At 48.1% G+C, this 26,696-nt stretch overlaps 1 protein-coding gene across 11 annotated transcripts in view; it reads left to right on the plus strand.

The window, feature by feature from the left end:
- The window catches only part of EHMT1 (euchromatic histone lysine methyltransferase 1), a 114,048-nt gene that overhangs the window by 80,637 nt on the left and 6,715 nt on the right, over nucleotides 1–26,696 (plus strand). For 9 of the 11 annotated variants that reach the window (XM_082775412.1, XM_082775415.1, XM_082775418.1 and 6 more), the window contains 15 exons: nucleotides 1,190–1,335; nucleotides 4,009–4,152; nucleotides 5,668–5,894; nucleotides 6,641–6,805; nucleotides 7,306–7,388; nucleotides 8,642–8,748; nucleotides 10,627–10,749; nucleotides 12,725–12,826; nucleotides 13,540–13,644; nucleotides 16,267–16,421; nucleotides 17,175–17,342; nucleotides 17,726–17,870; nucleotides 18,856–18,933; nucleotides 20,096–20,211; nucleotides 22,517–22,603. In XM_082775412.1, coding sequence (XP_082631538.1) covers nucleotides 1,190–1,335; nucleotides 4,009–4,152; nucleotides 5,668–5,894; nucleotides 6,641–6,805; nucleotides 7,306–7,388; nucleotides 8,642–8,748; nucleotides 10,627–10,749; nucleotides 12,725–12,826; nucleotides 13,540–13,644; nucleotides 16,267–16,421; nucleotides 17,175–17,342; nucleotides 17,726–17,870; nucleotides 18,856–18,933; nucleotides 20,096–20,211; nucleotides 22,517–22,603 — 1,951 coding nt within the window. The remainder of the gene's footprint in view (nucleotides 1–1,189; nucleotides 1,336–4,008; nucleotides 4,153–5,667; nucleotides 5,895–6,640; nucleotides 6,806–7,305; nucleotides 7,389–8,641; nucleotides 8,749–10,626; nucleotides 10,750–12,724; nucleotides 12,827–13,539; nucleotides 13,645–16,266; nucleotides 16,422–17,174; nucleotides 17,343–17,725; nucleotides 17,871–18,855; nucleotides 18,934–20,095; nucleotides 20,212–22,516; nucleotides 22,604–26,696) is intronic. The other 2 variants (XM_082775419.1, XM_082775410.1) reach the window with 1 other exon arrangement.

Below are 26,696 nucleotides of genomic sequence, written 5' to 3' on the forward strand. Positions count from 1 at the left end.
TTACATGAAAGCTACAAGGCCTTTCCTTCTGCTTACATGTCTTGAAATATCCCCTCTCAGGGCTTGGTTGTGCAACTTGTCAGCCAAAGGAAACTCCTTACAAGATGAAAGGAGTTTCTGCTCAGCTGATAGGGCCGTGGCCACAGGCAGGAACGGGGGGAGCGCTGCCTTTGCCAGGACAGCTACAGAGGAATCTCCCTCAGGAGTGGTGTTAGTTTCTGCAATTGTGCAGCAAAATAACTGTCCTTTGAAGAATAAAAAGCAGCACGCTTCCTTCTGACTGGGACTCAAACCCATAGCAGGCTTGGGTAGAGGAACCTTGGGACACTTCAGGGTGAACCACAGGTAAATATTTGAGGGTTTAAAACCTTGCAAGAGATGTTACAGCTATGTAGGGTTCAAATAAGTGTGCAGGACAAAAAGTAACCCCCTGTGTCATTAGATCAGTGTTCTGCAGTCACAGGGAACCAAGTAACTGAGCTGAATTCAGAGGGGCCACAAGAACATCCACGCTGTGCCCCCATGCCTGGCCCTGTGTCCCCTTCACAGCCTTTATCCACCTCTATAAAGGCTTGGAAATGTTAAAAATCTGGAAGAAAGAGATGAGGAGAAAGGAAGAACATCTGAACATTTTGCTGTTGTCTTTTCTTGGGCTTGTTCTCTTTCCAAAAACAATAATTCTTGGTTGGCTGAGACCAAATAGTCCCAGGAATTGTGTTTTCCCGTCTGTGTAATAAGCTCCTGCAAATAGAAGTTTGTGCTTTCCTGATCTTCTCTATTTATCACTCCACTAACTATACAAATTTCCAACTTCAGGTGGTTTCCTACAAATTTTCTGGTGCCAGAGCACAGCGTTGTGGAGTAGGTGTGGAGGAGAGACAGACTGATAAAAATCTGTACCTTGTCGTTGCTTTGCATGTTGGGGTTTTCTCAGAATAAGCTGTTCTTAACTTACTATTCTTAATTCAGCACTGTCATCTGTAGCGTGGCTGGACTTGGAAAAGTACGGTGTGCTTCTGCAAACTCCATCTGGTGTAAGAAGGGGTCTGTTCTGCAGGGTTTAGATGATTTCTGACTCAGGATGTGGAGTGGGAAGATGCCACAGGACATGGGTGGTGTTGATAGACGGCTGCATCCTTTCTCCTGGAAGGTGACTTCAGAGTTCATTCACTGCTCTTCTGTACCCTAGGTCTTTCCAATGGCCCTGAAGCAATGGAAGTAGATGGTCTCCAGGAAGTCCCCCTCTGTAGCTGTCGAATGGAAACCCCCAAAAGCAGAGAGATCACCACACTAGCCAACAACCAGTGCATGGCCACGGAGAGCGTGGATAACGAGGTAGGAGCCTGTCTTTCAGCTTCTCGCAGACTTTTCTCCTGAGGACAGAGACAGAAAGAAAACAAAGACGTGCCAGGAGCATGCGTCAGGGTCACGCAGAGGCTCCACAGCCTGCTAGACTGGGAGCCTGCTGGGGTGCTGGAATGGCAGGGCAAACATCTCGCTCAAACACTCTGCATAGGTCGCACGTTTGGGTTAAAGCCACTCTAAAGGGAGCAGGTGCAGTCTGCAGGGCTGACTGGAGAGGCACTGGGTGGATCTGCTGCTTGTTCTGGCCTGTGTAGCTGGATCAAGTTGATGTAACAGACACACTTCAGGCCAAGTGGGCTAAAATACATCAGCATGCATCAAAGTGAGAGAATCCAATCAGGGGAAGCTTGGAGCTGGTTTCCCTTGACTACGAAGGAGCTGATGCAAACCTTTCCGTAGCCAGCTCTTGAGTTTCTGGAACTTGGCATGCTGTCCACCAGCTCAGTCTCCCTTGGCCCTCCTCTTTCCTCCTCCCCCCAAGAGGCTTCTGTTACAAAGCTTCCTATGTCCTGGCAGCCCTGTGCAGCCTCCAGGTCTGGCTGGCTGGAAACGGTTGCACTTGATGCCTCTCTGTCATCACAGCTGGGCTAGTTGGGCTCTGGTGATTCCACGAGGCTTGGAAGTAAGTGGTAGAAGTGACTCCCTCCCACAGTCTGAAAAGTAAGACTGCGGGACGGAAACAAACCCAGTAGGTGCTCATTTTTCTGGGAGGCACTTGGGTTTCTTGGAAGTTTCAGCTGAACTGCAGCCATGCTGCAGTGCTCTGATACTTACTGGTAGTAGGACAAGGAGTCAGAGCACTCCTGGTTCTTCTGGAGGATCCCAGGATGGAGGGAGGAAGGGATAATCAAATTTACAGCCCAGCTCTACTTCTGTTAGTATGTGCTGGTACCTATAGAGAAAGGAATTTCAATAGCATGACAAAATTGATTAATTAAGGAAAGAACGCCCTGGAGATTTATGGGAGAGAGGGGGGCTCCAGCGTTTCTAAATAAACACAAAGTATACAGAAGAGTTTCTATGGTTGTTTGACAGCTCTTTCCCCAGATAAATCAGAGAAAGGAATAGCAAAGGCCATGCTTTATGTCAGATTCTTTTTCATGATGGGATAAGTGACTCATAGATGTTGTAAGGATATTATGTGTATGAATAGTGGGTTCTTAAGACTGTCGTGTCCTTGGATAATGTTATAAATAGTTATGAGCACCGTGCTGCACTCTCTAATGGCTGGAAAATAGCAATTAATCATTTTGTACTTTTTAGACTTTTCTAACAAATAATATAGCGTGACACAATAACGCAGGGGCTTCCTTGCAGAGACGGTGCAGCTTTTCCCATCTTAATCAAATTTCCTCCCCTCATAAGTAAAATCAATGGCACAGTCCTGTCCTGCAGCCCCTGGGGTCTGTGTGTTAGCAGTGGTCACTGGCCAAGGTGTCACAACCACAGGTAGACATTGCAGCTGCAGTCTGGGTAAGCTGGATCAGATGCTAAGGGGGAAACATGAGCTCAGGTTAAAAATCTGTTCTTTTTTCTCTAGGGAAGTTGATTGTAGGAGGAGTGTAGTTTTAAAAAAAAAAAAAAAAAAAAAAAAAAAAAAGAGTCAGAGAAGAAGTTTAGTTTTGCTGAGAAAAAGCAGCAAATCAATCCTCAGGTAGACAGTCTGTTAGTGATGAGCACGCAGTGTTCCCTACCGACCCGTCTGGTCACGGTGGCAGCACACAGTAAACTGTGCCCGGATTTTGGTAGGGATGTTTCCTTGTAAGAGCCTTGCATGTTTATAGTTCTAGTTCAGAAATGTGCTCTGCCAAACATCTGGGGTAAGCAAGGTTATTATTAGAGGAAGTTAGAGAACCCAAACCCAGTCACATCATGCTGGCAGGTGGCAACTAGGATGTGAAAATGTCATAGACGTGTGCACGGGTAGCAGAAAGGAGGAAGCACCAGTCCTTCTGACACAGCAGAGTGAGTAACTCTGGTGGGAAAAGCCCCAGCTATGGAGCCCGCTGTCATTAACAGAACAAGGTGTGGTATAAGAGAAGGCAGCTTGTAAGCCCAGAGTTGTACGTTGGTAAAATATTTCAGAAAACACGCTCAAAATCTGACTTCAGCTGAGCTCTCGTGAAAGCCTGGCTCTTCATCCCTGTGGTCTGGGCAGGGGCCAGTGCTGGAACCAGTACAGACGATAACTTAGCTGGCAACGAAGAGCAATTATTTTTCCCTTTATCTTCCTGTGACTTATACTTTTGAACAGTAACAAGATTTAGTGCGTATGGTCTTATTCTCTTGGTCACCGACACCCGCTCTTCCTGGCAGAACAAGAGCGTGTGTTGTGTGAGTCAGGCCCCTGGGACTGCCCCTTCTGTGGCTGCTTGGCTGGTGCGTATTTCCAGTTACGATTTTTCTTGCAAGGAACAAACGACTCTGGTCCACATGCATGTTAGTTAGTAAATGATGCATTTCTTCCTGTGAGAGCAGCTTTCACAGCTTCCTGCTGCACTGCTAATGCTATCTGGCACACATCTGAATTACTGTGAAAAAGCCAGGGCTCATCAAGGCAGTGTGCAAAATCTTCCTCCGCACAAGCACAGAGAGTGTTTTGGTCTCCAGTAATTTCATTTCCTTTAATTTCTCCTGTTCCAGCTGGGCCGATGCACAAACAGTGTGGTTAAGTATGAACTGATGCGCCCGTCTAACAAAGTCCAGCTTTTGGTGCTGTGTGAGGACCATAGAGGGAGGATGGTGAAACACCAGTGTTGCCCTGGCTGTGGATACTTTTGCACTGCAGTAAGTCCGTGCTCTCAATCTAGGGAATGGGGTACGTGTCGCAGTAGCTGGAAGAGCTGAAGGTGGAGATGTACCTAAAGGGGTTTACTGACTTCCTGGCATAAGCTCCACCTCGTTCCACAGCACGTCAGATGGTGTTTTCAACAGCAACCTGTGTGAGGGTAGCTGCAATTGTCATTTTAACTTCCTGGAGACCCCAAGGGGTGTTACCAAAGGGGTGGAAGTCTCGCCTTAGGATTTTTTTTGGAAGAAGGGTTCTTTCTTCCTCTGTACACTCAATCACATCAAAAATGGTATTGGCCTGGTTTGTAAATGAGTCTGCGTACAAAAGAATTGGTTCTGTCCCCCAGCCTGCTCATGAAGGCTTAGGTGGAGAACCTGAGTGATGGCACCTGAACAAGGCAGTGTTTGAGATCTCCAGCTGCTTCTTCCACCTCTGCCACTGAGGCTTTTAATAGCATTGGTCCAGTCCTTGAAGATGTCAGTGTCCTATTTCCCTGTTGGTAAAACACCAGTTGAGGGACTCCCGAGGTGATGGGGCAGCTTAATTGTCTGATGTTAGAGTTCTTTAAGATAACTCAATGAAAGATGCTACAGTAGTCTCAACGTTATAGTAATTGTAATAAATGGAGCCATGCTGAGTCAAAGATCATTTAAAAGATAAAATTCTCAAAACCCTTAAAGACATTTTGCAAAGCTGACATAGAGTTAATTAGATTTCTTGGGAGGACCATGAATTCAGGAGAAGAGTGGGCTTTGGCTAACCTTTCCTTAAATGCTCTTGCATCTCTGAGTGACATGTCATAGTTCATAAAGGAGAACCTGGGAGTGTTTGTCTGGGTTATCAGTCACTAATAACACAGCACGGTAGGGCTTTAGGTAGCACTAGTAGGATAGAGTGATGAATTCTGGGGTACCATCAGTTCAGCTCGGAGGACTTTGCTGGAAAGAGAAAATAATTTTAGGAAAGGTTGCTCACATCTGTTGAATGAGCAGTCAGCCATGTTATTGGGGTTAAACAGCATAAAACCAGGGCTGGTCCAAGCAGAGAAGTCGCATGCTTTGGGTTTCATTGGGATTAACAGCTGATTTAATTATGTTAATGTAGTTCCTTGAAAGGTTTGCGTGCAGGTTTGTTAGGTAGTTTTAACGCTGGCTCAGCACACAGGTTTGAAGTTTTCTTTTCCAGTTTTGGGAGCATCCTTACAGTACACTGGCACTTCTAGAAACGTAAGCAAGAACTTAAGTGTTAGAAGAAAGAGCTGGAAAATGGGACTTTCTGGTTCTGTTTGCCAAATGCAATTAAAAACTTGCTTTGCAGTTCCTAACCAAGTGAGTTTTTTCCTATTACCTTGGTTTTGTTCTCTTCTAAAGTGGCAGTGCTTGCTTACTGTACTGGAAGCGCAAGGGACAAGAGTGGTGATGAAATATTTAAGAGCTCTGCGGATGAAGCATGTAGAAGGGGTAAGGCATGTAGTGACCAAGGTGTGAATATCTCCTCTGTGGTTCTTTTAGGGCACTTTCATGGAGTGTCAGCCTGAGAGCAGCATCTCCCACCGTTTCCACAAGAACTGTGCCTCCCAGGTCAACGACACGAGCTACTGCCCACACTGCGGGGAAGAGGCCTCCAAGGCAAAGGAGGTGACAATAGCAAAAGCAGACACGACCTCAACAGTGTCGCTGACCTACGAGCAGCAAAAACCAGCAGCTGTGGAGGGAAGGGCTGATACCACGACAGGGAGGTGAGCTTGGGAGCACGTGGCAACCTCAACCCTTGTGCCAGACCATGCTTTGCATTTGAATGCTTGTGCTCCTCCTGGCAGAGCAAAGCATTTTCTGGTCCTGCTCTGATAAGCCAAGCTCCAATACAGGAATTTGAAAGCGTATTCTGTGCTCTTCGCTGTGCCAGAGAGGAGCCCAGCAACCACAGGGTGAGCTGGGGCAGAGGCTGTGAAGATGGGTTTAGGAGTTAATACGATTCCTTCCTCTTATTGTTAGCAAAGAAATAATAGTGAAATGAGTTGATGTTGCCAGGTTTGGTTTTTGAATGAGAGGGAAACTCATATGGTGTATCTAGCCTCAGCTGCCAACTTACAGCAATGGGCACAGGTAAAAGAACCAAAATCAGACCAGAACCAAATAGGGATGGAACCATCCTTGTGATGAGCAGTGCTCTGAGTTCCCACGTGTTCTGATCTTGTTGTGATGGCTTTCGTGGCTTGCAGGAGCAGGGCAGTGCACTCAGCCCCGTGTTCTTCTGTTTGTTATTGCACAGAGTACATCAAAACGTAATCATAGGGCAATGAAACTACTTTTCAGGGCAAGTTCTTACCAAAAAGGCTGTAAAATATATTGGTTTGTGTTTCAATTTTGCTTACTCTATCTGTCGATTTAAAATCCATTCCCTTTCCTTCTTTGGCATAAGATACACATAATGCTGTATATTTTTAATGGTTGTGCTTTGACTGTCTCTTGTTTTTCTCTTCAGTGGCACTGGAACGCGATTGTCGGAGGAAGACAAGCCAGAAAGTTCGGCTGCTGAGGGGTTTGACTTAGCTGGGTCTTCAGTTTTTCCAAAGCCTACTACTAGCCTGACCCAGGGACCAGTTAAAGAAACTCTGGAAAGTGCCCTGATTGCCCTGGACTCAGAAAAGTAAGAAAAAGGGCTCTGCATCTCCCAGTTCCCAGCAGAGTTGCTTAATGTAGAGAATACTGAGATTTAGCTTCTCTGGATTTTGATGCCACTGATACCTTGCACATTTTTATTCACTCCAGTCACTTGTTAGTCCCAACAGATCACTGATTCAAGAGAGCAGCTGTAGCTCTGAATGTTGTAGTAATTCATCTGGAGGATTTACTTTTTCATTGGCCCTCTAACTTCAGCTGTCACTACTAGGAGTTCCCATTTACAGTATTAAGATCCTGGATTTTTGATTAGAATCATGAAAATAGGTATGGCCATTGTTACAACAAGGCTGGCTGTGGTTGGAGCTGGAAGTTTGAATATCTCCTGGAGTGTTGATATTTGTTATTCCTGGCACTCGAGCTGTACTCTAAGGACAGACTTTGTCACGCCCATGGTGTGGGTTGGGGTAAAATGCTGGGGATGTTCTTCAGTGAGTATTAATTCTGCCTCTTTCCCCACTCCTGCAGACCCAAGAAGTTACGGTTCCATCCAAAGCAGTTATACTTCTCTGCAAGGCAAGGAGAGCTGCAAAAAGTCCTGCTTATGTTGGGTAGGTGGCTCTTTCCCAGGATATTGCGTGTCTGGCAGTACTCCCAGCTCCTGCCAGGCAGTTGCCAGAGTCCAGTTCCCAGCATGGCAGCACGTCATATTCCCCACTGCCCCTTGTGAGTGGTGTTGGAGGAGAAAGCCACTTTTGCAAGTAATGTGTCATCAGAAATGGCTGTGAAAATGTGGACTTGCTCCCAGCTTGCTTCTGCATTTGGACATGGTTTTATCCCGAGAAGTTGTTTCTGCCCCCATATGACCTATGTATGATTTTTCCAGTCCAACAAACCTTTGCCTCCCCATGCAGTGGGCTAACTGGGTATTTGCATCCAGGGGAGAGGTAAAAAGATGGGAGTGTGTTTAAATTAAGATCAATCTGCAAGAGAGCAGAAAGGAAGAGACCTTCAACACATGGGGCTTTGCTCTGGGGGTGCATAACTGTCTGTCACCAGCTGACTTAGATCTGGTTGGGGTTGTTTTTACCAACAAATACTCCAGAGGAATCACCCCCTGTGAAGGACACAGTGTTTCACTTAGGATCATTTCCTTTCCACTCCAGTACTTTGCAGTACATTTTTGGATGCTCTCTGGTCTTTTGCGTTATCAGACTCTTCTTTTTTCTCCTAGCAAGTGTTAGCTTCATTGTTCGTGTCTTCAATAGCACCAAAATGTTATTCATTGATATTTAACTATGGCCTCATCATATGCAACATGTTATCATGCCCAGACATCTTTGTCTGGCTGTCATCATCATCTGTCAGTCTTCGCACAGCTGTGAGAATCTCTGGCCAGATCCTGAGCTTGTGTTAGTTGGAGGAGCTCCATCCACTTTGCAGCCTGTGCTTACAGGGACGCAAAGAGGATCACTAATAGCAAGTGCAGTTAGTAGTGGTCCTGAGACAGAAAAGCTGGGTAGTACTGACTCTGTTGTTTACAACAGCAGCATTTTTTTTCCTTTTTACCCTTGCGTGGTTCCGATGGTATTTGTTGCAGTGAGAGATGGGGAACTGTGAATCTGAGGGAGATGGCCTGGGTAGAAATTGGAGTGCCTTAAGCGTATTATATTCCATGGTGTTTCTGAAGTGCCTGGTTTGAGGGCTGCTGCATATCGAATGTCCATGGGACTGCCCTGAGAGCTTTTTGGCTTGTGTGTGTAGTGAGACATGAGAAGGGCTGAGGATGGGCTGGGGACACTCTTATTACGCTTTTCTCTAATCTCTGAATTGTGGTTGAAAGCATCTCTGCTCTGTTTTTCAGTGGATGGAATTGACCCTAATTTTAAAATGGAGCATCAGAGTAAGAGAACCCCTCTCCATGCTGCCGCTGAGTCTGGCCACGTGGACATCTGCCATATGCTGATTCAGGTCTGTCTCCACTTAGGTTTTTCTGTACAAGCAATTTTCTGTGGTTTTTGGTCTCTTGCCCCACACAGCTAAAGCACGCTTGAAAATCAGCACTGAAAAACCTGATTTTCAGGGTTTGCTGCAGGAAGAGTGGCAGAGAGTAGTGTGAACACTCAGATGACATGACTAAAGCTGATTTTCTAGGCCGTTCTCCAGACAAGCTTCGCTGTCTGCGCAGTGAGCACGTGAAGCTTTGTTGTAGGGCACTGTGGAGCAGGTGGGAGCCCATGTGCCTGAGCACACCCAGCGGCGTAGTGCGCGGCCAGATGTGCCAGCACAGGCTGACCACTGGCAGTCTGCAGGAGAGCTGTGAGCTGCTGCCAAGTTCCTCTCTGTAACGATGGGTAGGCTGTAGAGCCTGCGAGCTAGCAGACCCTGCCTTGCCTTCTGTCAAAAACTGAGAAACTGCAGCAGGGTTTTCCTTTACAGTGCAAATGCCAAGTATGTGAAAAGAAGAGGAGGAAAGATGCAAGTTTCACCTGTTGTCTGAGATTTAGGCTGTGATGAATTTGAGTGAGGGAAGACGGTGAAAGACATAACAGTTCCGTGAGAGTAACCCTGTAATATGATGTGAAGAAAACAGAAGCCTTTCAAGAGCTATAGCTTTCATTTTTAGTATTGGCATACATCGTCCTGAGTGACTGGTTGTGTTTTGGTTACCGTTTGTGACTAGTAAACCTTAAAAGGCTTTTGAGAAACTGTCAATGCCACGTCTTTGAAAACGAGCCCGCTGAGATGTTGCGTCTCAGCATGCACAGTGCTGTATGAAGGTGCAGCTTCACTCGAGTTACTGCAAGTGAAGATAACAGAATGACTCATAGGAGTAAACGGAGCAAATTTTTCAAGATACTACAAACAATTCGAATCAAGTATCAGAAGGGCTGGTTTGTTTCCAGGGTCATTTACATTTTCGTCTGTTCCCTGATGTCTGGCTGTTGCAGTAGTGCAGTGTTTGGCTGGGACTGTCCCCAGCATGTTAAACTTGAAATACCTCTTCTCTGGTCTGAGTTCCTCTCACTATTTAAGAGTAGGCAAAACAAATACATTCAGTGGGAAGCACCCAAAAGCAATGGGGCCATCTTGTGCCAGGTGAAGCTGAGTCAGCATGCTGCTGCTGTAAACAGCTCTTTGCTTCGTGCATATATGCATGCATGATCTGCCAAGGGTTGTGCTGTTTCCTAAATTTTCTTTTGGTTTTAAGTATTGGGTGGATTACTGAGCTAAACCAAAGAGTTAAAATAGGCAAGATGCATGAGATGGTAGAGTTCTGGAAAAGAAGATGATTTTGGTCCAAGGCACTGTGAGTTGGACTTAATGAATTCTTAGAGACATCTGTAGAAACATTAGCATCGACTTCAACAGAAACAGCCAGTCTCCAAAATTTTTGACATCTCCCACCTCTGTTGCAATCAGCAAGTTGTTCCCACTGCTTAGGGTGTTGTCAAGTGCTGTCTGCCTGTTCATCGTGTCTGGAGAAATGATAGAGCAGGGAAAACAAAGCTTCTGGAAAAAGAAGAGTGCTGATTTCTTCAGAATTGCTACCCAGGCTATCCAAGAAGCATCAGGACAAAAAGCATTAGTGACAAGAGTTGTTTAACAGCAGCTGTTCACTTCCTTATGCCCTGATTGGTGGCAGGAAAGAGGGCAAGCAGTGTGTGCTGCTTTCTGAAACAGGTGAAGTTTGACTGCTTTTTTTTTTTTTTTTTTTTTTTTTTCTCTCAAGCTTAATATGGCCAAATTTCAGGAACAATTTGCTACTAAATCTCTACTCCCACATCCTTCCTCTGATAACCAGTAATGATTACAGTTGTCCTTGTATTTGCCTTGGCCTCTTAACAGGCTGGTGCGAATATAGACACCTGCTCTGAAGACCAGAGAACCCCACTGATGGAAGCAGCAGAAAACAACCACCTGGAAACTGTGAAATACCTTATCAAGGCTGGAGCACTAGTAGATCCTAAGGTAGCAATTTATTCCTTACCCTTTTCTCCTGAAGAAGCCTCTGTCCATTATTTCTTTCATGACGGGTTTTAAGACTTGGTTGGAAGTGCCCAGGAAGAGGGGAGATGGACTTGTTTGTTTGGGGCTCAAAGGCTTGGGAAGGCTGTGGTTGTTGGTGGTGTTATTTTAATGATGCAGTGTCATGGCTCTGTGCACGTGGGGAAACGCTGTTGTTACTGCATCAGTTCACGTCACCAAAGGTGGGGATATTTGGTTAGATACGAGACCACTGAGTATTACTGTCAGAAGCCCACTACAGTGCATTTGGAGTTTGATTTCAGAGTTTCCTTCTCTACAGGCAATTAATCATGAGATTTTGGGGGTGACATTTTAAAATCGGTTGGTAATTAGGTGCTTGCAAAGCCAGCAAAAATGACAGAGGAAGCTTTGATTTCCAAAGGCCTGATGTGTGCTTTCTTGCAGTCACGCTGCACTGGCAAAATTGGACCCCGTCTTTAAACTCTCTACCCCTTAATTTCAACAAATACAATAAAATGCAGCTGTCTGTTCGTCTTTAGCATGCTCTGGTTGCTTTGCAATCTTGGAAAGTACACAGATCGTTTATCAAACCCTTAAATTAGATTCTGCTTGGAGCACAGGAACCCTCCCCATGTGAACTTCTTTTTGTTACAACCTGCAGCCGTTGGCTCGCTCCTGTCCTGCTGCTGGGGAGTATGGCAGGGCTGGGGTGAAGGAGCTAGCTGGGCTGGGAGGATTGCACAAGACAAGAACTGGTGTCCATCCCGAACCTTAGATGGCTTCTTGGGAGGCTGGTTCTGAGCTGGGAATGGGGAAAGGGCAGGGGAGGCTCATGTGGGTTCATGGTGGCAGCTGTCCCGAGCACCTTGCGGCAGTCTAAATGTTTCTCACCTGATTTATTCATGTCAGAGAGGAAAGAGGTTTCCTGCTCCTAAAGTTAAAGGGAAGGAAAAAATCCTGAGCTTGCATAAGCAAATTAGAAGCCTGAGATCATGTCTGAAGTCTAGACTAGTTTATTATGTTAATTAGTTTCTTGCACTAAATTAGTCATCTTCTGAAAGTGGCAACATTGCAGTTGGAAATTGGCTCCAGCCATTTCCCTGCAAAATCAAGAAGTTACTGGTGAGGGGGGGCCCAGCCTGCCCGGCCTGCAGGGCGAGGGGTGGGGGCTTTTCAGACCCCGGGCTGACGCTGCTGATCCTGGTAACAGAAGGCACCAGCCCCACTCAAAAACTGCCAAAAATCTATATTAGAACATGCCGGCTCTCTGTAGAGAGCTTCTGCATGGAGAAGCTGCACTTGGCTCATAGTGATTTAAGGGGAAGGCTGTGGCATTACTCAGATGTGTCAGGCTTTTTAGGGAGAGTGGAAACCCCTCCTTTGCCCCAGGGAGCCCCCTCGGTACAGTCCCTGACCCGAGGCTTCCCATCCTTGCTCCCCATCCTTGTGCTGCGTTCTCTGTTCAGGGCAAATCCTCCCTCAGAAAACTGTAGTAGGAAGGAATCATTCTGTTTGTCGGGTTTTCATTTCCTCCTCTTTATTTCCTGCTCTCCAGTCCTTGCAGTGTGCTAAGCTCTTGGGATGTAAGCGTCTGATAAAAATCAGACTCCAGACGAGATTTTCGGTGTTGGTGTGGGAGTGTCTCCATCATGACTCACAGCCCCAGCCTGCCCATCTACACCAGACCCTGTGTTCTCAGCTCCCAGAAGCATTTCTCCTTTCAACCATTGCTGTTGTTTTTTATCCCCTGTCTCTCGGCACATGGCTGCAGGCACTGTGGGTCTTGGTCACTGTGGAGGCTCTCAGCCTCTTTTGCCCTGCTACCAGATTTTGGGTTAAGCCCTGTGCTAATAAAAACAGCAATAAATAAATAAATGTATAAACAGAATATTTTGAGTTGAAACAAGACTACTTTTTGGGGGTGTTCCCTGAGTGCTTGTTCTGTGCTTGTGTCCAGGATGCGGAGGGCTCCACGTGTCTGCACTTGGCTGCCAAGAAGGGGCACTACGATGTTGTCCAGTACCTCCTGTCCAACGGGAAGATGGATGTCAACTGCCAGGTGAGGCCTTTCTGCAAGGTGCAGAAGCTGCTCTTCTCCGGGCAGGGCCTTGAGCCTTGCCAGCGTGCTGCCTGGTTGCTGGAAGGCAGCCCTGCTGCTGGGGAGGATGTGAGAAAGGTGAGGTGTGGCAGTGCCGTGGGCGTCTCCTTCTGCCCTGGTGCAGAAACCTTCGCCCCGCTGACCTCATGGAAACTTTTCCTCTGTGTATCTCCATTTATAATTTCTCCTTGACCCTGAATTTGCCGGAGGAGCCTGTTCCCCAAGGGTGCAACTGCGCTCCTCTAGGAGAGGGGTGGGATGGTGGTCTTGCTGTGGGACAGGTCTAGCCTAGCACTCACCGTTGCAGAGCATCTTTGAGAAGCTTCTGTGAGCTTTTGCAAGAGCTTTCACAGAAGCTTGGCATTCATTGTGCCTTTTGGACAGTCATCTGGGTTTGAACCCCCTGAGATCCATCGGCATCGTGCTGAGCTGCAAATAAACTTGAGTTTGCTGAGGCAGAGTGGTTCGAATCCTGCCGGGCTCTGCAGGACCCTGAGGGACCTTTCCCTGCAGCAGCACGGACTGAAGGAGTGCAGTGAGGCTGACGTGGGGAGGGAAGGGTTCTGTGGCTCCCAGGCAGTGCACCCTGCTGTGGCTGCCAGGGCACATGTGAACGTCAGCAGGAGACAGTCCTGTCCCTTCTGCGTGTCTCACCCTTTCCATCCCCTCCCCAGGACGACGGAGGCTGGACGCCGATGATCTGGGCCACTGAGTACAAGCACATCGAGCTGGTGAAGCTGCTGCTGGCAAAGGGGTCGGACATCAACATTCGAGACAATGTGAGGTTTTTTCTGGAAAATCTGTTTTAGAAATAACGCACAATCTCTGCTTAAAAGCCAAATGAGCCCAAGAACACAGATTTTAGGCTCAGTGCAGGAAGGCACAGTGATCCCTTGACATGGGTGGAGGCAAGTGCGTGGTGGGAGAGCAATCCTCCATACTGTAGAAGAAGCTTTACAAGCGGGCAAGCAGTCCTTTTCCTCCGGCTCCTCTGATGTAAGCCGTAAGGATGCTGTACGTGGTGCTGCAGGGCGTAGTTAGCTCTGTGCATCACCACCTCTGGTCTGCCTGGGTCTGTCCTGCTGTCACCTGGATGCTGTGCCGGGACGATCGCCCTCAGGACCAGACTTGACTGCTCCTTGTTTATGGGCCAGTGTGTGCTGGGGACATCTTGCTTGCTTTTTGTGGGGCATGAGCTCATGCTTGTGCTCTGCAGATGGATTGGGCAGATGCTGCAGCCACTCTGCCAGCAAATATTGCACGTCTGGCTTTTCCTAGGCACAACAAACCCCCAGCCACCAACATGGACTGAGTGTGCCAGCGTGCCAGAGCTTGCTCTTGGCCTGCTTCACCTCTGTAAAACCTGCCTGAGTGGGAAGGGCTCTGTTGCTCAGGGGGTCTGCCTCACCTGGGCACTCTGGGGGCCCCCTGTGTCTGTCAGCTGTTTCCACGGGGATTTTGAACGAAAAAGAGAAAAGGAGAGGGAGATGACTGAAGGGGGAAAAAGAGACTACATCCACGCTTCTGCTTGGAGCTTATTTATCAGCACAGCTCCTTTTTTTCTTATTAGTGTATTTCTTACTTCTTCCTGCCTCTCTTTAAGGGTATTGAAACCCCAGAAGTGCCTGGAAGGCAAGCTTGGGTGTGAACCAGGGTGTGATGAGCTCCTCCAGGCTTGGGCCTGTAGGAGACATGAGATAGTTTAATAACTGAGGGGCAACTGGCTGCACTGCTTCCTGCACAGTGCTTACAACAAAGTGCTTACCTGCCGTCAGCTCACTCCCTAGCATACCTCATGGCGATACGTTTTCTTATCCAAGGCTGCTAGTGCTTTTCTGATTCCAATGGATATAAGCACTGTTTTGTATTTGTCTTCCCAAATACGTCTTCTAGTGCCTGTTGGGTGCTGGCAGCGGTAGGTGCAGGCACGATTGTCGCATAGAGCTCAGAATGGCCCCAGCTGTTGTCAGGGTGTCACCTTCCCCAGTCTGAAAGTCCCTTCTCAGCAGGAGCCTCCATTTCCCTGGTGACAGAAATCATTCCCAGGCAGGTCCAGACCTCATGCTTTTCCTAAGAGCAAGAATCGAGGTGGGAGCGGGGGCTTTTTGGGTTGTTGCATGGCTTCAGAGCCCTGGCACGGACTCTGAATAAAGCTGTCTCTTGTCTGAGCTGTCACAGAAGCCTTTGGCTGCCAGTTACAAGATCACACATTAAATGATGAAAATCAAATCGCCCCAGTCAACAATTTACTTAAAAGAAAAATATCCCCTTAGCAGATGGATGTATGGCATATCCCTTACATACCCCCAGCGCAGAGTCTCCTGATTGCAGCCATTAAGAAGTGCTGTCGCTTGTGCTGGGAAACATCATCCTTGGCGAGAAATGCTTTTGATTGTAATTACGCTGCTGTTAGGCAGTAGCCGGTGCAAAGCAGCAGATCGAGGTGTCTGTGATGTGTCTGAGCGGCAGTGTGCGGTGTGCAAGCGACAGGATTAATTTTTTCATAGATTGGTGTGTTGTGCTGAGGAGTTCTTCTGTGTTACCCATGCAGAAGCCATGCAGAAAGGTCTCCCCACTCCCTGGTTTATGTTAATAGCCTCCTCGTTTTAGAGAACGTCTAAGTTAAGTTGCAGTGACTAAAAGATGTGCTTTACTTTTACTTGAAAAGAAAGTTAGGTGATCATTACTATCATTGCACTGTTGTATTCGGCATCTTTAGAGCCTGTCAGGGGGAAGGACTCTAAAGTGTGCTGCAAATTGCACTGTAACAGCAAACAGTACCATCGCTTAAAATAACTCCATCAAAAAGATGAGTGTTCAGCTATTTCTAGTGCAGCTAGTGAGAGATGAGTACATACAGTATTTAAGAGATGCCTGAAGTCGGATTGATTGCTTTCCGTGTGCCTCCTGGTTCTCTTTCTAGCACCTTCATATACCCTACAGCTTGTGCTCTGCTCCGGCTCGGCAGACACTTCTCTCTCATTTTATAACCCTGGGAGACATGCTAGTTTTGCTGCGTGTCTGGGCTGGGGAAGCTCAGCTTCTAGCCTTTTCCAGTGTGCTTGTTCATGTCTGTCACCTCTCTCGTGGATTGATCCAGATTGTTTTGTGGCTTAGAGACAGACGATTTGTCTGCGTGCGCAGGGAAGGCGATGGGCCGCTTTGCGTGCAGCCTCCCCGTCTTCGGCGTGTGGAGGCGGCTGGAGTGAGAACTCCCTGCTCGTCTCCGCAGAGATTCCCCTGCCTGCCTCGGGACTCCCAGCCAGAATGAGCAGTGCAGGGGAGGAGAAGGGAACTACGTGTCGAATGCCCCAGGTGCAGAGCTGGGGATGCTGAAGTCCCAAAGCAATAGGATCGCAATGCACTAAACAGCCTCTCTGCTCTGTTTGCTTCCCCTCCAGGAGGAAAATATTTGTTTGCACTGGGCTGCTTTCTCGGGCTGCGTTGACATTGCGGAGATACTGCTGGCTGCTAAGTGTGATCTACACGCGGTGAATATTCACGGAGACTCCCCCCTGCACATTGCAGCCAGAGAGAACCGCTACGAGTGTGTGGTGTAAGTACAGCTCCAGCCCTGCCACTTCTCCCCCTTCCCTGGATGCTCCTTTCTGTCTGGAAGTTTGGGACAGCCTCTGGCTTTTACACACAGACCAAATTTGGGATGGAGGGCTTGTTTCTCTGGTGCCCTGCTCCTAGGCATGGTGGGTCTGAAATACTAGCTGTTGTAAAAAAAGGTCACAAAACATGGGGTGGTCCTGGAGTCTTGGGCAGAAGGCTTGAGGGGCTTTGCTCAGTGTGGGCTTCTCAGCACAAAGGGGTTGGGCATCCTCAATCAAAGCTTTTTTTGTGGCATAACTGAGTAACGGGGCTTTTGTTTCGTTTAGGCGCTGCTAGGAATAAATTCAGTGTGTGTCCTCACCAAAAGCTGGTGAATGTAAACAGGGGCCAAGTCCAATACCAGTTTCCCATGGGACTCTTCCATTTCCATTTCCATCCTACTCTTCCCTCCCCTTGTCTTTCCCTGCCAGAGAGAGTTTCCAGCCTGCCTGAAGTCAGGCTGGCTACCAGCAAGGCACTTGTCATGCCTGGAGCAAGGCAAGATTTGCCCAGAGCTCCAGTCTGTGGCTTCTGCCAGCGCCTTCGTGTAGAAGGATTCACTGAACCATGCTTAATAAAGAAAACTCAGGTGATTATTCACTGCTACAGATTCTACCTTGTCCCTCAAGGGCTGGCTGGAGACGTGATTCAGTTCCTTTTCCCTTTGCGCAGTTTCTCTGGGGGATGCTTATCCTTTCTTGCTGTTTTGCAGTCTATTTCTTTCCCGTGGCTCGGATGTCACTTTAAAGAACAAGGAGGGTGAGACTCCACTCCAGTGCTCCAGCCTTAACTCTCAGGTCTGGGTGGCTCTGCAGATGAACAAGACTCTTAGAGAATCGTCGACTGACAAGCCTGTCCAGATAGAGAAGGTAGTGAGCAGGTGAGAATCTGGCTGGCTTTGCTTGGTGGTTGTGAAATACGGCCCTGGCGAGGGGGAGGCTGGAGGCCTGGTTCGAGAAAGGGCTCTAAGTGCATGCTTAGCTTTCTAAACTGGGGGTGTGAAGGTCAGTTTGAGCTTAGCGGGAATTAAACACATGCTGATTCAGTCTTGTAAATTCATCCTTCCAAATGGAAATATTTGCATGCACAAAGAACAATCTATAAGGGAGGGTGGAAAGAAATGAACTCTGTTCTAGTCTGAATCGCGTTCAGGCTTTGAATGCTCAGTGATCAAAGGCAGTAATTCTGCCCCAGGATGTCATTTGAATGTCCCCTTGTTCGGGGGAGCTTTTCTTCTGTGACAATTCTTTCTGCCTCTGACAGAGACATTGCCCGGGGTTACGAGAGGATCCCGATTCCCTGCGTCAATTCAGTGGACAGTGAGCCTTGTCCTAGCAACTACAAATACGTCTCGCAGAACTGTGTCACATCCCCAATGGACATCGATAGAAACATCACTCATTTACAGGTGGGGGGCTGTGTGGATCTCTGTGTTTTTTCCTGTCCTGGTGTGTGCATTTAGAGACATTGCAGTGTGCTGTGCCACAGCACAGGTTTTGCATTCAGGATGGGAATACCTCGTCCTACCACTGTCATCAAATCCTAGCTAAGGCTGTAGTCCTGAATTCCAGCTCTTGCTCTAGGGGACAGGATTCTGCTTTTTGTCCTTTCCTAGACTCTAAGCTCTGTATTCGGCTGTGCTCTGCAGCATCAGCCATCTGGTGCTGCCTGATGCAGCTCCCCTTCATCCATTGCCTCTGTTCTGGCTCTGGAGAGGCAGTGAGCTGCTGGGAGCCCTTCCTCATGCTGTCTTCTAGTGACTGCAGCACCCAGGCCAAGGCCTTTAATTGTGATACTGGATGTCCTCAAAAGGCTGGCTTGTGAAGCAGAGGAGGGGAAGCATTGAGAGGGGGTGACCCCTCTCCAGGTGCAGCTCATGGACGGTTGAAGGGAACTTCCCCAGGCCAATCCCCGCTGTGCAGCAGCTGGTGGTGGGACCATGCTGGCTGGGGGAGTGCTGGGGAAGCAGCCAGCTGCAGTGCCCATGTGGGAAGAGGCAAGCAGCAGGGGAGGACCGAGAAATACCGTGTCATCTCCCAGCTCTGGGCCCTTCTCAGAGCTTTCCTTGTCCTCAAGCATGGAGTACAGCTCATAGGGTGCAGAGGAAGGTTAGTAACATGGCTCATTATGGGATCTTCTGCAAGCTGGAGTCCTTTGACATTCATTGTACTTAGAAATAAGGAACTGAGTAAACATTCCACTGAAGTGATGAGTCTGGTTATCTTTCTGGCTAAAGATCTGCAGCAAGGGCCTCTTTTGGAAGTGCTTGAGAGGCACTGCAGCAACAGGCAGGAGGTGAAGCCTTGTGGTTTCCTCTCTGGCCCAGCTACAGAAGTTGCTCTTTCATTTCCATGAGAGTGGCTTGGAGTTGACCCCTGTTGCTTCTCTTTCAGTATTGTGTATGTATAGACGACTGCTCCTCCAGTAACTGCATGTGTGGCCAACTCAGTATGCGCTGCTGGTATGATAAGGTGAGGACACAGAACTTCACATCTGGTTAGATGAGTGTTGGCTAGCTGAATTCGGCAAAATTCAGAATTTCTAATAGTACCTAAAAACAGTTTCTTGCACAGCTCCTCTAATTTTTACTTTAAAATGCCTAAAGTTGCAGTCTCAGCTTTGAGGCATATGTGATAATAACAAAATGTGTACTCAGGGAAGCTTTTCCGTTGTTATTTGTTTGTGTTGCTGTCATGCCAGCTGAGCCATTAATTATACCCGTGTGATAGAGAGCATTTAGAAATCCATGCGTGAAATCAGCTTCCATCTTAGAGCAACATAGAAAATGCTGTAATATGTAAAGAGGGGGAGGGTGGTAGAGGGATTTTGCCTGCCTTTATTTATCGTGATCCTTCTGGATGAGAGCAAAGTAAATATGTTTTAACTTCAGCATTGCCAGAAGCTTGGTTTGTTTTGGGTAAGTATGCTTCAATCCTCCAGGGAGGTGTTGAGGTTAATATTTGGACAGGTTCTGCTAAGATCAGAAGTTCTGCGAATCTCTGCAAGTTTCTCCCAGGGGGAATATTGGCATCTTTCTTTGCTTTGTAGCCATTTTATTTACACATTAATAGGTGATTACATCTTTAAAGCCATAAAAGCTAAATTTGTTAAATATGATGAACTGCCTCTATCGCTTTCTTAATCCTATGTGGTTGGTAGATAATTGAATTGTAGCTTTTTTGGGAGAGTTATTTGGGAAGATAATGTGGTTTAGAACTTGGGTGTACTGGCCTTATAATCTGGAAGTTTAGGCTTTATTCCAGAGATAGACAAAGCATCTGCTTCTCCCCTCCAGCACTGCAAAGTGATGATAATGATGATGCACACCATTTTTTGCACAGCACTGTAAAATAGTTTTTTGTTGGTGGTGCATAGGGTGATGCCAGGCAGCAAAAATGTAGGTGGTTTCTTGCAGTTCGTCAGCTGTTTGTGATAGTGGCTTGTTTGCCACTCTCAGAGAGGAGGAAAGCCTCTGCAGAAGTTGAGGTATTTTGGGGGAGGTTGGGGCATACCTCCGTGTTGGGGTTGTCTGGCCCTTTTTGTACTTGGGGAAATTCTTCTCTGGGCCTGCCTCTGGTTTGGAGGGGTGACAGAAACAAAACTAACCCAGTCTTCAATGCATCTCTTCTTCAGGACGGCCGACTCCTGCCTGAGTTCAACATGGCCGAGCCGCCGCTGATCTTTGAGTGTAACCACGCGTGCTCGTGCTGGCGGACCTGTAGGAACCGGGTGGTGCAGAACGGGCTCAGGTGAGGAGGATCCACAAGCAGCTGTCAGGGCAAAAACACCCCCAAACCACAGAGCCCCCCCAGCCTCAGCTCTGCCTGCGAACCCACAAAAGCCAGGGCTGCCAGGGATGAAACAGAGGTGGGGCAGGTGCCGCCACGCGGTGGTGGGAGGCAGAGTGGGTTCCTCCACGCTGCCGGTGGGAATGAAGCAGCAATGGGCTGATTTGTGCCCTGCCTCTGCCCTGTCCTGTGGGAACGGAGCTGTTCTTTTATCAGCCTGACCATAAAACATACAAATTGCTTGTGCATGAGCAGCCTGGATGTATCTTCTCAGGTAGAGAGCTCTGAAAAAAATTACAGCAACAGAAAACGCAAAGCCTGCATTTAGAAGAACTTGTAAGCTAGCCATTTACATTACAGATGCAGGCCAGTATGCACAAACCTGGCTGCTTAAAGTTTCCCAGTTATTGGCCTGACTCCCCATGAACTGGATATTTGAATACCTGTTGGCTTCAGTGCTGCAGATTAGGCTGTTATGGCTTTGGTGCCAGACTAAATATTAAAATGTTTTGCATTGCACCTCTACTTTGGAGATGCTCGTCTGCACTAAATGTATCGGGACAAACTTCTAAGGAATCCCATTGGAAAAAGACTTCTGCATTTTTTAATGGTACTGATAACACTTTCTGTGGGCTTCGCATTTCCAAGGACATTTTGCAACATTAAAAATAAGCAAGGAAAAGGCTGGATGCGTTTCCACAGAACTTTACCCCTCTGTGGTTTTCCCTGCCAAACTCCAGAGCTCCAGTGTCTACGTGGGGGTTTACTTAGGAGCTATACAGCCAGGTCTGATGCTGCTGCTTCCTTGCATGCTCAAGCGTTTATCTGAAAGACAGGAAGGGTTGGAAACACAACCAGGAGCCTGGGAGCGTGGCTCTGTTGGGAAGCTATGGTGAGGTCAGGTGCTTGGCGGAGCTGTGCTCGAGGTCCCCGTGGAGCAAATGGGGAAAGCTCCTGTTTGGTCTGCAGTGTGACACGTGCGTGCTCCCCTTCCATTTTCAGTGTTTCCTTGTCCGTTTTGCTCCAAGTGAACTCTGCAAGGCAGGATGTATGCTCCTGTCTGGCAGGCTGACCCAGCTCAGTGAAGCCATGGTCCCACTGCTGCTGGCATTGGTCCCAGCAGCAGATCCCAAACCTGAGCTCAGCTCTGTTGTACCATGATGAACGAGGCAACACAGAGGGGATCTTCCTCAAGCCTGCAATGCGGCGCTATAGCCAGTTTCATGAGGGCAGTTGTTCTCTTGACGTCCTGTTTCGCTCCTGGTTAAGGCTCCAGGAGCTGTGAACAAATACAAGAAAATGATCGGCCCTGGAGAGGAAGCGTGGTTTGAGCTGACGGTGCAAAGAGGGGATGGGTGGGGGGAAGAGGAGAGAAATACTGGAAAAAGCAACAGGGTGAAGTTAAGGTGAGCATCGAATTTCTCTTTATTCCGATAACAGCATTGCTGAGAGTGGGGTTTGGTTCCCTCGGGGGGAGAGAGAGCGTTCCCTAGCCCTGGAGATTGTTCATCCTGCACTTAACTCAAGTTCTGGCTGAGCAGGAGGCAGAATGACTTACAGCATTGTTTCTCTGCCTATAAGCTCCATCAGTAAAATTCCACAGAGCAGCTATTACACCAAGAAGTTTCAGGTTGCAGCGTTTCTTCCTTGTCTTTCATCCAGGGAGTTGGATATGATGGAGCAGCTAAATGCACTGGCCTCAGCAGAGGGCAAAGGGATCAGAGCACTTAGCTCAGGGTGTTCTTAATTCACTGTAAGCTCCTTGCCTCCCCCTGCAGCACCCCTCCCTTCAGAACCTTAAGTCCCTTTCCAGCTTCCCTGCCTTCCCCCAGGTGCCAAGTGTGTGCGTGAAAGGGAAAGAAATGCAGGTGGTGGGATTCTGGGATCCCGTGTGTGAATCCTCAGCGGTGTAACCACACAGAGCATCCAGTCCCATGCCCTCCTCCCCAATCCTGAACGCGTCCAGGCACCAGGCGTGCGCCCCACCAGCTACAGTTGGGCAGGGAGAGGGGGTGGTGGGCACCCATTCCTGGTCCCCAGGCAGTGCCCCCCCCAGTGTCTGTCCTCTGGCTTGGAGCAGCACCGGGAGCAGAGCACACGCGTAATGGCACCAGCGTGAGAACTGGGGGATTGAACAGCAAAACCATCGTTGAGTTGCTGCTGATAAAAGGTTGCATTTTTTTTGTTCTTCCCTCTGCAAAAAAAAAATAAATCTGTTGCCTTTCTGCTCAGTGCTGCCATTGATATGGTTTTGTTTCTTCTCCAGGACTCGGTTGCAGCTCTACCGGACACAAAAAATGGGCTGGGGTGTGCGAACGATGCAAGACATTCCACTGGGAACCTTTGTGTGCGAGTAAGTTATTCGCTCAGCTTTCATTAGCTCACGCAAACGCATCACTTCCCAAGGGCTGGCATGGCTTGCACTCGCTCCTCTTCTGAGGAGAGGTTTTCATGCAAATCAAATTGGCACAGAGCAGAATTGCTCGCCCTCACTACGAGGCTTCCTGATCCCATTTCCTGCTCTGTTTGTCCTTTTCCTTGCAGCATGAAGCTTTCTGCACCCCTCTACATCTTGCTGGGATCTGTGGTGAGCTTGTAGCCATGGGCTGTTATCCCTGTGACACATGAGTAATGGGGGAAAAACAGATCTGGGTTGCGCTGCAAGTGCATCGCATGGTCGCTGTGTAAACGGGACGTTTGAGGTTGTGGGAATTTGGAACAACTTGTAAATCGGATCACTTTCTGATTCAGTACTGACTTCCCAAGAGGTTTCCCAGGGTCACAGCTCTGGCTTTAGTCTGATTCAGCAGAACAGTAAAGTACTTGGCGTTAAGTATAAGTTTAGGCCCTGATTCAATAAAAGTACTTGGGAACAAAAAAGTTGAGATTTATGTCAAGTGAAAAAACTGCTGCTGAACCCCACAGTTTTTAGACTCTAAAGTGATACATGTACTTTATTAAATATTTGGAAAGTGTTTTTTTCATTATGGTACTAGTGAGCTAAGATTTTCTAAGTAAGACTGGACTCTTGACCTTCATGAAAACGCGTGCTAGGGTTTTTTACAGCTAGTTATTGATGCTATATAGGATCGGGCAGGGGATTGGTGAAGATTATTGCAGAATTTAAACAAATAAAGGAAAAGAAAAATCTGCAGTAAATCAGCAGTGTTTCATCCAGGCACACTCCAGGCATCCAGGAGCTGCCAAGTGCTGAAATTTTATTTTTTGAGAGTTTTTTTTTTTCCTTTTTTTTTTTCTTTTTTTTTTCTCCAGAGTTTCTTAAAACTCTGCTGTTTGTGGGGGAGTCTTTCAAGTCTGTCCTCAGGTGGGGCTTCCTGTTGAGTACCAAAGGTCTCTGTTTTGGTTAAGCACTCAGAGATGATCCAGAGCCTGCGAGCAAATTTCTAAAGAATAAAGGCACCGACTTTACCAAATCTTGCTGGAATGTTAATGCACGAGAGAAATAAGCAGTGGTAAACAGGCAGCCCGGGGAGATGGGGCAGCTCTGTGCAGCGGTGTAATTATAATTAACACAGACGGGTGCAATGGAGAGCGGGTCAGAGCTGGTGGGGTTCAGATACCACAGTGGCACTTAACTCTTCCTCCACGCTTGCCAGGAGGTGCTGGGGCTGTTTCAGTGGCAGGCACTATCTTCTTCGTTATCTAAACGAGCTGCATACTAAACAGCTGAACTAATTCATGTCATGCCCATGCAAGTTCCTCCTTGTCCCCGTCACTCTGTCTCTCACACATTATTTGCACAACTCACCAGTTCCAGTCTATTCCATTGCCCTTCCTCAAACCAGCTGCCCTGATCTCTCTAATTCTGCACGTGCAGCCCTTCAGACTTTGTTCCTTCTTTTCCTCAGCTCTGGCCAAGAAGCCCCAGTGCCTGTGGTGCTCGGGGGCTGTTTGCACACAGCAGCTCCCTGGATGAGCTCCGTGGAAGAGCATTTTGCATTTTGCATCGGCTGCCTGGAGCAGCGCCCTGACTGGGTGGTCAATTTGTGCTGGGCTCATTCCTCTGCTTTGGAAGGTTGCTAATTGTATTGGCATGAGAATGACTTTTATTCCATATTTTTTCACGTATGCCCACACGGGGAGCGTGGAATGGTTCTCCCAATGGCTTTATTTTGCAAAACTCTTCCAGGCTCTGGTGCTGTGCAGACTCTTTCTGTGTGTAAATGCCTTTCTTACACACATACTAGTTTGCAGCCTGCTCTGTGCTTTCAGCTTTTCTGTGTGACTGCTCAAAACATGATTTCCCTTCCTGTTTCTGCTTGCAGACTCTGGCAGCACGCAGCACTCGCTTCTGCAGGAAGCACTCAGCAGCGTTTGCAAGCAGCTGGGAGCAAGGCTCCACCATGGGCAGCCAGCCCCTGCGCAGTCACCTCGGGGTGGCTCCTGGGGAGCAGCTGCTGCAGCCCCTGCTGCTGGTGCCCTCGGGACCTTCAGTGAGGTCCTGAGCAGCAGCCTGGCGAGGGAGATGTGGCAGAGCCACCCTGTGCCTGCCCTGCCAGGTTCCAGGGCAGAGGGGTTGTGCCCTGGGCTCTTCCATGCCTCTGAGCTGGGGAAGTCCAGCACGTGCTCCACGCAGATTCCTCCCGAACCCCAGAATTTGCTGCTCCTCAGAACCTGCTGCTGCTAGTACAGTTGCTGTGGGTTGTTTTGAAGCTGCTCTGTTCAGGCTTCTTTGTTCAGTGTAACTGCTCACGCTGGTGGGTTGAGGTCTTCCCTTGGAGAGGCTTGGAATTAGCGGGATGCGGAAACCAGAGGTTTTTCCAAGGTTCGCGTTTTTCTTCTGGTGTGTGTCCATTATGTGGTTTCCAAATACTTAATTCCTGTACAAAACGTGATGCTCTAATAAGGTGTTACCTGAATCGAGCCAGGTATGGCAGCCACACCTTCAGCCAGAGGTGCCCCAGGCGCCCCGTCCCATCTCCCACACCCCTGGAAACGCCGCAGCTTGTGCTAGGGACTTGGTGTTGCTCTTGAGTTTTGCACGGTGTGCTATGATCTTGTGGCAAGGAGTGGCAGCGTGCAGCTCTGGGATGTAGTTTAACATGCTGATGGCAAGTAACATCTTTGTTTAGACCAGGGAAATTAGGGAACAGTCTGTATTGGTGAGCAGTCCTGCAAAGGAGAGGAGTTACAGGAATGGTCTGTAAAGGAACACGGAAACAGCAATTTTTAATTCGATTGGTTTTTATTTTGTTTCACTGAATCGTAAACCTGAAGTGGCTGTCACTGAGCACAGTTCCTCTCCGTGCAGCATTATTCAGCTGCTTCGTAGCTGCTGCTGGCTACTGTGCCACGCTACAGCAATTTCTCTCCTTCCCTGGCCATAATCTGCCTATTGCTTCAGGTCACCGGTGAGTGTGTGGTTTCCAGTAATGCTGCAGCCTTGCGGGAGCGCTTAATAAATAACAAGATGCAGCGGGGGCGAACAACAGGAGCAAACACGGCCGCAGCAGCCTCCTGGTCTGGCAGAGCAGCTTTGCCAGGCTGCTCAGATTTGGGAACAGCAGCCAAAGGCTCCCTTGTCACCGAGCGCGTGGGTCCGCCCCGGGTTAATGTTTTGTGGCTCTCCCCTTCCCGAGCCCAGGAGTTAAATACTGCCTTGAGCCACAGGGGGAAGTGGATACGGTTGGTTAACGTTTCTAAAATGCCTTGAAAGCTGCGGAGGAAAGCTGTTAAGAGCGCTGATCATGGAAGTGTCTGTTGATGCTACGAAGAATATTTGTTTTGGGAGTCCTTAGCTTATAACTCCTTGGTGTTGTGCTAAAGGCTGGGAAGGCTTTGGTACCAGAATCTACTGTGCTGTTGATTTCTTGTATTCCTTCCTCTGGCTCAATTTCTCTCCTCTGGGGTCTCTTGTTTCGATTGCAAGCTGCTCAGGACAGAAAGTGTCATAGGTTGGGAGACAGATGAGCGAACACAGGGGCAGCAGGGGCTGCTGTAACTCGGGATTTTGCATCAAAACCAGCATCTGGCCAGAGCGTGGAAGGTGGCATGGGTGTTTAGTCCTTCTCAGCAAGCCAGGCCAAGGAGCATATGTTTTGTGATGCTTGGAGGGCCTGACTGAAATCTACCTTGTGCCTGTTTTTACAACATGTGGTTGTTACTGAGATCATAGCTCTGGTTTATGCTAGTCTGAGAAGGATGAGAAAGAAGCCTACATCCTTCCAGGGGTTCTGCCAGGTTAGATTAGACCTAAGACTCTTAAAACAAGACTTTCACAGGTATGGAGCATATGTAATCAGCCAAAATACCCTGGAAAATTAAGAACAGAAACAAACCTTTGACACTGGGATGTAAACAACACAAACATTACAGTATTGTACAGAGAGCCAGGACGTGTGTCCGACAGTGAACAGAAAGAGAGTTGGATTAATGTATTGATCTTGGCCAACGAAGGAGATTGCAAAACGAAACATAGTCCTTGG

Source organism: Aythya marila, assembly GCF_965140915.1.
Source record: "Aythya marila genome assembly, chromosome: 19".
NCBI lineage: Eukaryota > Metazoa > Chordata > Aves > Anseriformes > Anatidae > Aythya > Aythya marila.